The sequence below is a fragment of the Urocampus carinirostris genome, chromosome 1, assembly GCF_059441175.1.
Source record: "Urocampus carinirostris isolate Australia breed hairy pipefish chromosome 1, RoL_Ucar_1.0, whole genome shotgun sequence".
Classification (NCBI taxonomy): Eukaryota; Metazoa; Chordata; class Actinopteri; order Syngnathiformes; family Syngnathidae; genus Urocampus; species Urocampus carinirostris.
In genome coordinates, this window is record NC_142349.1 from 69,031,503 (window position 1) to 69,044,662 (window position 13,160).

The 13,160-nt window shown below is 41.1% G+C and overlaps 1 protein-coding gene across 5 annotated transcripts in view; it reads right to left on the bottom strand.

Annotated features, from left to right (window-relative positions):
- LOC148376685 (uncharacterized) overlaps positions 1-13,160 on the bottom strand; it is a 61,544-nt gene that overhangs the window by 34,641 nt on the left and 13,743 nt on the right. For 4 of the 5 annotated variants that reach the window (XM_088349876.1, XM_088349862.1, XM_088349869.1 and 1 more), the window contains exons 3-6: positions 10,349-10,537; positions 7,652-7,766; positions 5,645-5,704; positions 2,510-2,757 (exon numbers count right to left, since the gene is read on the bottom strand). In XM_088349876.1, the coding sequence (XP_088206002.1) occupies positions 2,510-2,757; positions 5,645-5,704; positions 7,652-7,766; positions 10,349-10,537 (612 nt within the window). The remainder of the gene's footprint in view (positions 1-2,509; positions 2,758-5,644; positions 5,705-7,651; positions 7,767-10,348; positions 10,538-13,160) is intronic. The other variant, XM_088349884.1, reaches the window with a different exon arrangement.

Sequence of the window (13,160 nt, forward strand, 5' to 3'; positions counted from 1 at the left end):
GTGCTGAATTCTGTCACGGTTGCCATGGCGCCCAATCGGCCCCGCCCGTGGGTGCCAGCTGTTGTTGACAGATTGTCTCCCTGTCAGTATTTGAAGTCTGTCATGTCAGTCCCCTTTTGTCGGTCTGTCTGCGAATGTCGGTTTTTGTACACGGCAAGCCCTTTTTCGCCTGTCCTGTGTTTTTCTCCCGCTACGATCTGTTTGATCTCGACCACGTCTGCTCTCCCGTCCCGAATTACGACCTGTTTTGATCTCGACAACGTCTGTTCTCCCGTCCCGGATAACGACCCATTTTCTGATATCGACCACGTTTTTGCTCTTCTATCCCGGCTACTGACCCGTTTTTTCTGTTCCTGACCCCGCAATAGCTCGCATCTCCGGATCGTGTGTGTGCTCCTTTCCCTTCTCCCCAATAAAACAGAGCAACATCACGCGAGTGGGTCCTGTTTCCTGTTCTGGTCCTGACAGAATTCCACTTCTGTACTTCAGTTTTTACATTCAGGGGGATAGACAAAAACTGGTGATAATATTCAATGTAGAATTGACGAAAGTAAAATTTAAATACATTTTTAACAAACCAGATTCACATGATGTAATTGTAACCTGGCTTTTTCTTTTGGTATCCAATATAAAAATAGTATAGTGCTTTCAAATCTACCTTGCTAAATTTGAAACCCCTGAAGTGATAAAATGATACCTCTTTACAAGAGAAACTCTAAACATGAGTATTTAGGTACGTATTATATTTCAATGGGCAACCAAAATCTTGTTCGCTTAATGAAGAAAAAATGAATTCACAGGCAGTCCCAGAGACTACCACTAGAGACGGCTCGTGGCTGTTTACTGCCAGCATCAGCAACTAGTAAAGGGAAAAACAAATCAAATAAAAAATCCTGTATCCTGTAAAGTTCTTTTTTTGTGTGTGCGTTCATTTAAAGTGAAAAATGAATTGGTCTCTCAGGAACCGGCCTCTTATGGTTCAGATCCTACCTCTCAGGTAGGGCGCGCTGTGTTAAATATGGTGAAAGGACATCTGAGCCCTTTAGTGTTACCTGTGGTGTTCCGCACGGTTCTGTACTAGGCCCCCATCTTTTCAGCATTGACATGCTTTCATTAGGTGATATTATTCGCAAGTATAATATCAGTTTCCATTGTTACACTGAGATAAAAGAATAGATGAACGCGGAGGAGCCAGGATTCGAACTGTGATCTCTTGATCCCAAGACGAGTGCTCTACCTCCTGAGCCACCGCCGCCCCAGTACAGTTCTGTATCTTACAACTGACTAAATAAGCCCCCAAAAATGTTAATATGCGACAAAATATATCAGGAAATAAAAAGAAATGGATATCTTGTGAAAGAATTGTAAGAACAAACGACGTTTGTAGGCTGCACAACCTTTGCAATCGTACATGAGTCAATTCATTCAAAAGAGAAAAATCATTTTGCATTGCCGGAAACTCCGCAAAATGTAACTCTATGTCAAGTTTTGGGCATGTTTGCTAATGATTTAGTTGCCACACTTGGGATTATGGTTGCTCACTGCCATTTCAAGCGTTGCTCACCGACTTTGTGTGAATGCTCAGACCCGTAAGGAAAATTACAGGGAACATTAGTGGACAGGCTGTTTTTTGTAGGATTTGATTCAAATTCAGACATAATCAACATACCCTATTTTCCACATTATAAGACGACCCCCAAAAATAGTCTTTTGTAAGATTTTTTCAATATATGAGGCGCTTCAGACTATAAGGCACATGGAATTCAAATTACACTGAAGGCTAGGAACATACTATAAGATAGATAGATAGATAGATAGATAGATAGATAGATAGATAGATAGATAGATAGATACTTTATTCAGCTTTATTCAGTTTATTCATTATTTATAAAGCCATAGGGATACAGACGCCGCACAAAAAGAGAGTTTTATCTCATCATCACACTATTTTTAGTCTGTACTAGTTTGTTGATGTTATTATTCGGCCGGCTGTGAGAATATTGTCAGACATTAAACCGGTCCGTGGCACAGCCGAGCCGCAAAGTCACTCGGAAGCGCACGAGATTCTAAACTGAACAATAAGGGCATTGTGGGAAGCAATTTGGTCGTTCTATACTAAATAAAGAAAACAGCCTATTCTATTCCATTCTATCCTAGGTGTCTGTGTGCCCTGCAACAGGTTGAAAACCAGTTTAGGGTGTCCCCAGCCCAGTACCCGAAAGATGGCTGTGATGGGCAAAAGCCCCCTTGTGACCGCACTAGGGATAAGCAAAAAAATGGACGGATGGATGGATGTATCGTGGGACTTTTTTGGAACCCCACGAAAAGAAGGGATTACCGTACACAATACCTGTTTATAAACTGAGAATCAGAATTATTGTTTTACCCAGTTGTAGGGTTTGTTCTAGGACTTTAATGAACATTTTCCCAAAATTCAAATTGAGTTTCCAAACTAATTTATTTTAAACGTGGCAACATCATGTTTATAATACTCCTTTGGTTCTCCTACCTTTCCTCCTCCAGGCTGGTACTTCATGTTGTCAGTGGACCCGATCTTTGAACGGACGTTCTTCAGGTCCGGTGTGGGGGCGTTGATAGGCCGAAGGGTTCGAGGAGCACGGGGAACCACCGGCTTCTTTTCCAGGGCGCTTTGTTTGGGGACGGGAGGTTTGGTGATGACCCGGCGACGTTGGGTAGGAGCAGCTTCACCATTGGCTGGAGTGGTTGGAGAGGTGGTGGAAGTTGGCCGTGGACGGGCTGAAAACATGATATGAATAAAATGACTACATTTTGTGCAGGCTTGGGGAGTAACGGAATACATGGAACGGCAAAAATGATGTTGGCAAGCTGTTTGGATTTATTTTCATTTTGTTTCTGTCGCATTTTATGTTCGTTTTGCCGGAGATCAAAGAGATCAAAGAGATCAAAGCCAGGAGAGAAAGCTAACCACGTGTTGTGAGTCATATTTAGTTTATTTTGTCTTTTATTAGCATATTTGGTATTGGAGTCATCTGAAAGTCATTGAAAGTAATCCAGTTAAAGTAACCCTACCCAATCCTGGTCAGAATCCGGTCAGGGAGGGAAACACCCTTGCTTGTGTTATCCTTGTTAATCATGATTTTTTTTTTAATTTTCATGATTTTAAATGAAATGTATCCAATTGTCACCTATTTGAATACTGTGCAGTTCCCAGATTTCTATGCTTTGACGTGTTCAGTGTTGCGGAATTAGTGACTCGAGTGGCCCAGTTGTCACAGTTGCCATGGCGCCCAATTGGACCCCGCCGTGTGGCGCCAGCTTCTGTCACGGTTGCCAGGGCGCCCAATTGGCCCAAGCCCATGGACACCGGCTGAAACTTGTTGACGGATTGCTCCCTGTGACTACTCAAAGGCTGTCCTGTGAGTCGCCTTTGGTCGGAGCGTCTGCTAAACTCCTGCTAAACTCTCTGTTTTTTTTTCCTGTGTTTTTTCTCCTGTTTTGCTCTCGTCACGATCTGTTTGATTTTGACCACTTCCGCGTTCAGAGCAATCTACTCCCCGCGACCAACGATCTCCGGATCGAGTGTGCGCTCCTTTCTCTTCTCCCCAATAAACTGTGAGTAACGTTACGCGAGTGGGTTCTGCTTCCTGTTTCCTGTTCTGGTCCTGACACCGGTTTGTCTCAGACCCTCAACTTTCAGTTTCTTGTGGATAAATAACTCCCTAAAAATGCTAGTTCTTCATTGCATACTTTTGTGTGAGTTACTTTCTTCAAAAATATTAATATCTGCCTTTGCTAGGTTTACTGTTTCACTCTGAATGTTTTTATGTGTTATTAAACATTTATTACTGTACAATAACGATTGAGAGATCCCTCAGTATTTTGTGAGGGCCAAATGAACCAGCGAAAGCCGCTAAATCTTACTTAAATATTTTAGTGAGACAGAAAGAGAAGAAATAGAGTTAGGTTTATATTTTTTGGGCTCGCCTTCATTAGAGCGGACCTAACGTGTTTCAGTGTGTGTGTGTAAGCGAGTAAGTGAGTGATAGAGTGAAAGGGAAATAGAGCGAGGGTGAAATAGAGCGAGGCCGAAATAGAGCGAGGGCGAAATAGAGAAAGAACAAAAGAGAGAGAGAAGAAGCAAAAGAGTGCGAGCAAAAGAGAGTGAGCAAAAGAGAGTGAGCGAAAGAGAACGAGAGAGTAAAAGAAAGAGAGAGAGCAACAGAGAGAGAGAGTGAAAGAGGGAGTGAAAGACAGAGATAGAAAGAGAGAGAGCAGAAGAGAAAGAGAGTGTAAAAGAGAGAGAGACTGAAAGAGAGAGAGAAAGAGCAAAAGAGAGAGCGGAAGAGAGAAAGAGAGCAGAGCGAAAGAAAGAAAGAGTGAACAAAATAAAGAAAAAGACAGACAAATAGAGGGACACAGATATGGAGAAAGAGAAAGAGAAAAATAGAGAAAACTTGCGTAAAGAGAGACAGTTAGAAAGAGAGTGAGAGCAGGAGAGAGAGGGTGCAAAAGAGAGACAAACAGAGAAAGAGAGAGGGAGTGGAAGAGCGAGCGAGTGAAAGAGAGAGAGAGTGAGCAAAAAAGAGAAAGAGAGAGCGGAAGAGCAAGAGAAAGACCAAGAGAAGGAAAGAGAGCAAGTAAAAGAAAGGAAGAGAGTGACAAATAGAGAGGCACAGATATGGAGAAAGAGAGAGAGAAATAGAGAAAATTACAGAAAGAGAGACAGTAGGAAAAGGAGAGAGAGAGAACAAGAGAGAGAGAGCACAAGAGAGAGAGAGAGAGAGAAAGTGAGAAAAGAGACAGATGAAAAGAAAGAGCGACAAAGATATGGAGAAAGAGGGAAAAATAGAGAAATGACAAAAAAGAGAGAGAAAATCAAAAAAAGATAGAGAGAGAGCAAAAAAGAGAGAGAGAGTGCAAAGGAGAGAGAGAGAGAGCCTGAAAGAGAGAGAAAGAGAAAAAGAGAGAGCGGAAGAGAGAAAGAGAGCAGAGCCAGAGAAAGAAAGAGAGTGGACAAAATAAAGAAAGAGACAGACAAATAGAGAGTCACAGATATGGAGAAAGAGAAAGAGAAAAATAGAGACAACATGCAGAAAGAGAGACAGTTAGAAAGAGAGAGAGAGCAGGAGGGAGAGGGTGCAAAAGAGAGAGAGACAAAGAGAGAGCGAGAGTGTGTGGAAGAGACAGTGTGTGGAAGAGAGAGAGAGTGGAAGAGTGAGAGAGTGAAAGAGAGAGAGAGTGAGCAAAAGAGAGAAAGAGAGAGCAAGAGAAAGAGAGCGGGCAAGAGAAGGAAAGAGAGCAATTAAAAGAAAGGAAGAGAGAGACAAATAGAGAGGCAGAGATATGGAGAAAGAGAGAGAGAAATAGAGAAAATTACAGAGAGACAGTGGGAAAGAGAGAGAGACAGCAAGAGAGAGAGAGCACAAAAGAGAGAGAGAGAGAGCACAAAAGAGAGAGAGAGAGAGAAAGTGAGAAAAGAGACAGATGAAAAGAAAGATCGACAAAGATATGGAGAAAGAGAGAAAAATAGAGAAAATGACAGACAGAGAGAGAAAATCAGAAAAAGACAGAGAGCGAAAAAGAGAGAGGGAGCAAAAGAGAGAGAGAGAGAGCATATCAATCTATGATTTTGTTTTTGTCAGTAAGCACTTAAGTTCCTCACCTGCCAGTTTAGTCTTCTTGCTTTCTCCTGTCTTGTTGTCAGCCTTCTCATTCTTGTTTGCTGGAAATAGGATAGAGCAAACCACTGTCACAGCCCAATATAAATGCAGTCTTCTCGTTTGCCCGCGTTTTTTTTTTGCTGGGGACGCATCGTCTCAAATCAACGTGCGTCCCTGGGACGCAACTTTTTCGACACCAAATTGTCATTACTGTAAATTCCGGACTATAAGCCGCTACTTTTTTCCCAAACGTTCAACCCTGCGGCTTATTCAGTGATGCGGCCAATTTATGTCATTTTTCTAACGGCCGCCAGCGGCGCTCGAGTACAAAAGGTAAGATTTAGACCGGTGGAATATATGCGCAGAGGAAGACTGCAACTTCACTAAAACTGGCCGCATGCGAAAGGCAACTTTTCCTAAGTCTGCCAGTGGATCCTGATAGCATCAAAAAATCCACCATTACTAACGGGTTCCGAAAAGCCGGTCTGCTGCGAGTGAGGCTGCGGGAGCGTGGGACGACGTCTATATGACAAAGTTTCTTTCCGACACTGAGGAAGACGATTTTGATGGCTTCAGTTCTAAGGAGGAAGATGAGGACGGTTTACCGTGATTTTTACAAGTACGGTATGTTTTTTTTAACAGACCCGTTTACTGTGTTGCGAGCGTGTTGCTACCATTAACTGCCCGGATGAATGATATATTATTATTATTAAAGCTTTGAAAACTCTCTCGGTGTACCGTCTCTCTTTGTAAATATGTGTAACCATGCATAATATGTATTTGCAACTGTATATTTTTGTAATGTATTTATTTTAGAAACTTATTCTGATATGTTTTGTACGAGCAAATGAGAAAGAAGGGGCGGAGCAAACACGGGCCGACGGGAAGTGGAGTAAAGGTGAGACGTGTTTTTGGATGCGGCCGACAATAGTGGATATATATTTTTCCCACCCTTACCTTTGGAAATATACACTTTTTTTCCTTGGATTACTTTCAACGGGCACCTGGACTCCGCAGGTCTGCATTAAATGTTAAGTACCGGTATCATTTTCCGTTCATTTTGACGGCTGTGTGTTTGGTCTGTATCGGGTATGGGTTAATTTCGCGTTTGTATTGCGTTTTTTCAATGTGATAGATAGATAGATAGATAGATAGATACTTTATTCATCCCCGAAGGGAAATTCACATTTCCAGCAGCATCCCTGAGCTGAGAACAGTACAATAATAAAGCCAAAAGAATACAATATACAAATACCCAGTGTGACGTGCAAATGCCCACTGTAGCGTGTTATATAGAATAACTAAATAGTGCTACACAGAATACATATTGCAGTAAGATTCGGTAATATCCAATGTAGGTGGTGTGGTTTAATGCGGGCCTTTACTCTGCCGGGTGGAGTTAAAGAGCCTCATGGCACGAGGAAGAAAAGATCTCTTCAGTCTGTCCGTAGTACAAGACAGTGACAGCAGTCTGTCGCTGAAACTGCTCTTCTGTCTGGAGATAATGCTGTGTAGTGGATGCGATGAATTGTCCATGATTGACCTCAGCTTTTTCAGTGCTCGTCTCTCGGCTACTGTTGTTAGGCCGTCCAGCTCTTTGCCCACAACAGAGCTCGCTTTCCTAGCCAGTTTATTGAGACGAGAGGCATCCTTCTTCTTGGCGCATGCGGCTAATATACAGGTGCGGCTTGTGTATGTACAAAATCGATTTTCCCACCGAAATGTGGTGGGTGCGGCTTATAATCAGGTGCGCTCTATAGTCCGGAATTTACGGTCAATTACAATATTGTGAACTGAAAAATCTGAAGCGATAACTGCTTTGTATTACCAATTAACTGTGATGATTAAAACTGAATGAATATATAGATTTATATTATATATTTGTCGCAGATTTACAATTTCAACCTGGATAACACTAAATTTTGGGGACCCATAGATCTCCGTTGGGACCCATGATTTTTTTTATTTTTTTTTATATTTTCTCATGGTGTGTTTGTGCTTTCATTTACCAGCAGTTTTGTTCCCAGTAGAAGCAGAGGAATTGTTCCGGTGAGCCACATTTCGGGAAGCCGGTGTTGCTTTTTGCACAGCTGGACGTTTCTCAGCTGTTCCACTTTCTGGAGTCTGTGAATCAAACCAAAAGAGGTTTGCATTAACTTGAAATGAGCGTGAGTGTGAAAAAAAAAAATATATGATTGAAGTAGCTGTAAAACTTCATTTTTTGAAAGGTCAGCAGCGCTTGGAGTGGGGGGAGTTTTTGGGGACTCAGCCAGTGTTCCCTCGAGAAAGAAAATCTAGCCAGCGCACGAAAATCAGGGCTCAAAATTATTAATTATGAAGCGACTTAAGTCAAAGTTACAGTGCATGAAGGTGAAAAAACACGGGTTCCCCTGACGTTGTGTCCTAAATGCGGTATTTTGAAGTCTAGTCGAAGTAGAACGAAGTTAGTAGAGAATCGGCTTCTTCGGCTCGGCTCACTAAAAGGAACCGGCTCCTTCGGGTCCTACACGGCTCTTCGGGTTGTTTTTGCTTCTTTAATCCCAACATGACCAAATATTATGTAAAATTATGCACAAAATGACTTAAAGGAAGGGGGGAATAGAACAAAAAAGAAAAAATACTAAAATGAAAAAGTCTGCTTAATGAGCCGCCACCGATTCCTGTTCCGGAGTTATCGCGTGTCACGAAACGTGTGAAAAAAAAATATACCATAATGTATCTCCATCCTATATGAAGGGGCTAGATTACAGGGTGTCAAAGTCATTTTAACTTAGGGGCCACACGTTAGAACAAACATTCTCTCAGGGGCTGGACTAGTAGATTAGAGAGAAAAAAATAAGATAAAGAGAGGGAGAGAACTAGAGAGAGGGTGCGACAAAGAAAGAGAGAAAGAGAGATAGAAAGAGAGAGAGAAAGAGAGAGAGAAAGAGAGAGAGTGAAAAGCTGAGAAAAAAAGAAACAAAAGGAAGAGAAAAAATGAAGGAAACCTTTAGAAAAAAGCCAGAAAAAAAAGAAAAGAAAGAAATGTAGGGAAAAAAGTAAATAGAGAACAAAAAGAAAAAAGTAACAGCTTGGAAAAATTAAACACAATTAGATTTTTTTCAAAGGAATTTAAAAAAAGTAGAAAAAGTTTGTCTTGCATTTAGATAATTTCCAATGATATCAAGTGAATCTTGTTGCCAACATTGTACTTCCACTAAAAATGTGATTAAGTACAGTTCTGCATCTTACAATCGACTAAATAAGCCCCCAAAAATGTTAATATTATGCGACAAAAGATACCAGGAAATAAAAAGAAATGGATATCTTGTGAAAGAATTGTAAGAACAAACGACGTTTGTAGGCCGTACAACCTTTGCAATAGACCATGAGTCAATTCATTCAAAAGAGAAAAATCATTTTGCATTGCCCAAAACTCAGCAAAATGTCAAGTTTTGGACATGTTTGACAATCAACATATTTTACAGTTTTTTTTGTTTTGTTTTAACATGAATTTCACTCTCTCTCTCTCTCTCTCTCTCTCTCTCTCCACCCGTATTCTATATGGTGTACTAAATACAGGGGGGTATACTGTATGCCTGTACAGTGGAACCTCGGTTTTCGAACGCCTCTCAGTTCGAACAAATCGGTGTTCGACCAAAAATTGAGAAATTCTTTGCTTCTCTGTTCGGTCAAAAATTCTGAGTTTGAACGCCGGTAATGCGTGAGTGCGTACGCTAGAGTGCGATGCTGAGCAGAGTACGGGTGTAGATCGTGTAGATCGCCCCCACCCCTCGTGACCAACTGTTATCACGTGCGGACTTGCCCCTTTTTGCTTTCGCTTTTAATATCAGTGAACGGAGTGTTTTAGCCCCTAACTATGCTTCTGAAGAAGGTCGGTGCAAGCAGGACAGGTGAAAAAAGAAAAGTTGTTTGTAAAACTATTGCCTTTAAGAAAGACATAATAGCTAAATATGAAAGAGGTGTGCGAGTTTCCGATCTTGCTAGGGAATACAACATGCGCCTTCTGCTGACCACCACAAAGGTAAGAAATCCTATTCATAATTATTTTCTTTAACTTTTTTTTTTTTTTTTAACACATTCATGTTAGCGATAACGGGAACGTACGATTAGCCTGGGTTAGCTCTATGATTACGTTGAACATTCAGGTAAACATTCAGGGTGTTGGAACTGAGCCCCCTTTCCAATGAAGCGCTACCCACTTTTGGTGCTAAATGACTTGTAAACGACCTGATTTTTTTATTTTTACACGTTCATGTTAGCGCAATCTTTCGTACGGAAGATTACGACAACGCAAACGTACGATTAGCCTGGCTTAGCTTCATGTTTACGTTCATGGTAAACATTCAGGGTGTTGGAACGGATTAAAACGATTTACATTATTTTTAATGGGAAAAATGATTTCGGTGATTGAACAAATCGGTTCTCGAACAGGGTTCTGGAACGGATTATGGTCGAGAACCGAGGTTCCACTGTTTTTTTTTAAGCATTTTTGAAGGGGTGCCGCTACTATTTTCAGTTTTCGCGGGTGGTCTTGGTCCCCATTAACCGCGGAAACTGAGGGATTACTGTATTCTGTTCTATTCTTTTCTATTTACTATACACCTCGTTTAAAAGCTACTGTATGTGGACTGAACCATAGAAATACATGTAAAAAAAACCTCTCTGGATGCACAATGGCAATTTTACAACAATGTCTTTCTTACTTTTGCAGATCCCGTGGCCATCGGAGGCTTCTTAGCAGCAGTGGGTGTTGCCGCCTTGGTCGGTGGGCTTTTTTTGGTAGCTGAAGTGGAAGTTGGGGAGGGGCGTTTGGCTGAGGTGGCCTCGCCATTGGTAGTCAGTGTGGATGGGCGAGATTTGGGTGCGTTTGTTTTGGCCGGGACCACCTCAGCCTGGAGGTTGAAGTGAAATAAAATGATGCAAAAAAACGCAAAAAGTGATAAAAAAGGGAAAAAAAAACATAAAAGTGAGAGAAATAAATATTTAGATTGGAGAAAGCAAGGAGAGAAACAGAAAGAACAAGCAGAATCGGAGTCAGCAATGTTGTAGCAAAGCTAGCATTTTACAATAGCATTAGTTTGTATGTTCTCTGTCCTGCTAACTCTCATTAAGGTTGCAGTACAGCATGAGAGGCATAGGCTTACTATATAAACCAAGGGTTTCCAAACTATGGTCTGAGGCCATTCGCACCGTTGCCGACCATTGTGTATACCCGCATATACATTCTAAATAATCTGTTTTAGACACTCTTCAATTAATTATTCAAATCTAAAGATTCAAATATTCAAATATACCGTATTTTCTGCACTATAAGGCGCACTTAAAAGCCGTTATTTTTTTCAAAAGCTGACCATGCGCCTTATAATACAGCGCGCCTTATATATGGATCAATATTAAGTCGCAAAGTCTCGCAACTAAAGCAAGCAGCCGCCGATTAGATTTTCTCCCGAAGGCGAAGTCGTCCGCGGTGTATGCTGGGATTTATGTACCGGCGTTTCATTTCCTAACCAATGTGTCAATCGTCATTTGAATCAGTCACTATTGGCTAAAGTTATTCGGAGGTAAAGGGGGCGGATCCTTTTTATCATTTACAGGCTCGCATAGGCTAAAGGGGCGAAACGAAGCCTGCAATTGGCCGAAAAAGATGAATGTGAATCACACGTTGGGTTGCACTAAGGCATAGAGAAAACATTTTTTACTATTCTGTATTAGTAAATATTTTACTCTCCTGGATTTACGACACTCATGGTTGTAAGAAGACCATGGTTACGTATCATTATTGAAGGTGATGGCTGCAAGAGAACTTAGGTGAGCTATGGGGCTTTATATTTTCCCGGTATCTTGTGATGAGTCTATTTTTAAACTAAATTCAATTTTTATTGTCATATGCACAGTAAAGAACCCCGTTTCCCTCCGCAATAAAATTCTTACTTTGCTGTCCACACAGTTGCCAGCAAAAAATAAAATGGAAACTAAGAAATGTTTGTTTGGTGACATCGTACAGACACTGTTTCCGTACATGTCTGAGACACATATTTGCTTCTTTGCAAGCTTTGGGAATGTTAAGGGGGTAATAAGTTGGACTGAACTATCCGACTGTTTTGTCGATGTTCCCATTGTAGCGCCTTATAATCCGGTGCGCCTTATGTATGGAAAATAAAGGACCAAAAACTTTTTTGGGGGTGCACCCTATAACCCGCCTTATAGCGCGGAAAATACGGTAATCAAGTTTATTCACAGTTTTGCTACTTTTACAGACTTGCATCTTGCATTGTGTTCTGCATTCTGATTGGCTAAACAGTCCAGAAGATTGTAATTCTTGGTCATAAATGAATACATGTGCAGTATACAGTATTTTTATCTTCTAAACCACAGGTGTCAAACAGGCAGCCCGCGGGCCACATCAGGCCCGCTAAGGGATTGAATCCGGCCCGCGAGACAACACTCAGAGAAGCGCAAGAGAAAAACAAGCTGCAGGTTGAAATATGTCAACCTGATGTTGCCAAAGCCAGGTGCCTCGAACAAAGACACTGTACTTGTATTTCTTTCTCTCTCTCTCTCTCTCTCTCTCTCTCTCTCTCTCTCTCTCTCTCTCTCTATCTCTGTCTCTCTTTTCCACCCCTTTCCCCCCTCTTTGTCTCTTTCACTCTCTGTGTCTCTCCTTTTCTCTTCCTTTGTTGCTCTTTGTCTCTCCTCTCTTTCTTTATTTTTCTCTTCCTTTGTTGCTCTTTGTCTCTCCTCTCTTTCTCTCTTCATACCCTTTGCGCTTTCATTTCTCTTTTCTTTGTCTCTCTTCTCTTTCTCTCTTCATACCCTTTGCGCTTCCATTTCTCTTTTCTCTCCTTCTGTCTTTCCATTTCTCTTTGGATTTCTTTCTTCCTCTCCCTTTCTTTCCCTCCCTCTCTCACAACTTTTTATCTTTTGTTTCTCACACTCTCTCCCTCTTTTCTTTCTTTGTCGCGCCCTCTCTCCTTTTCCCTCCCTCTTTCTCTTATTTCTTATCTCTCTTTTTCTTTCTCTTTAATCTACTAGTCCGGCCCCCGACAGAATGTTGGTTCTATCGTGTGGCCCCCGAGATACAATGAGTTTGACAACCCTGTTCTAAACGAATGCTTGGGCCTTTAAATGTTTTGTTATTTGATTTAAATGCATTGAAGAATTTTTTTTGAAGAATAATGGTAACAAAAATAAAGATTTCTACCTTATAGGTTTCGCCTATCAAGGGTTAATTTTGGAACCTAGCCCTCTTGAAAAACAAGGGATATCTGTACTTGGTAGAATACAGTTTAGACAGAAACACCCCTGATTTAAGAAGCTTTTGCATTCTTATTCCAGCGTGAGAACAAATTATAGTCTTCCGTGCTACAAAATACTATGAATTATCCGTAGTTTAAGATGCTAAGTTTATAGAAAATTCACATTTTATATAAAAAATACGAAAAACTGGGAAAAAAAACAAGTGAATCCGATTTTTGTTAACAATGTTGATGGCTCCTTGGTTGTTTATTGTCTATT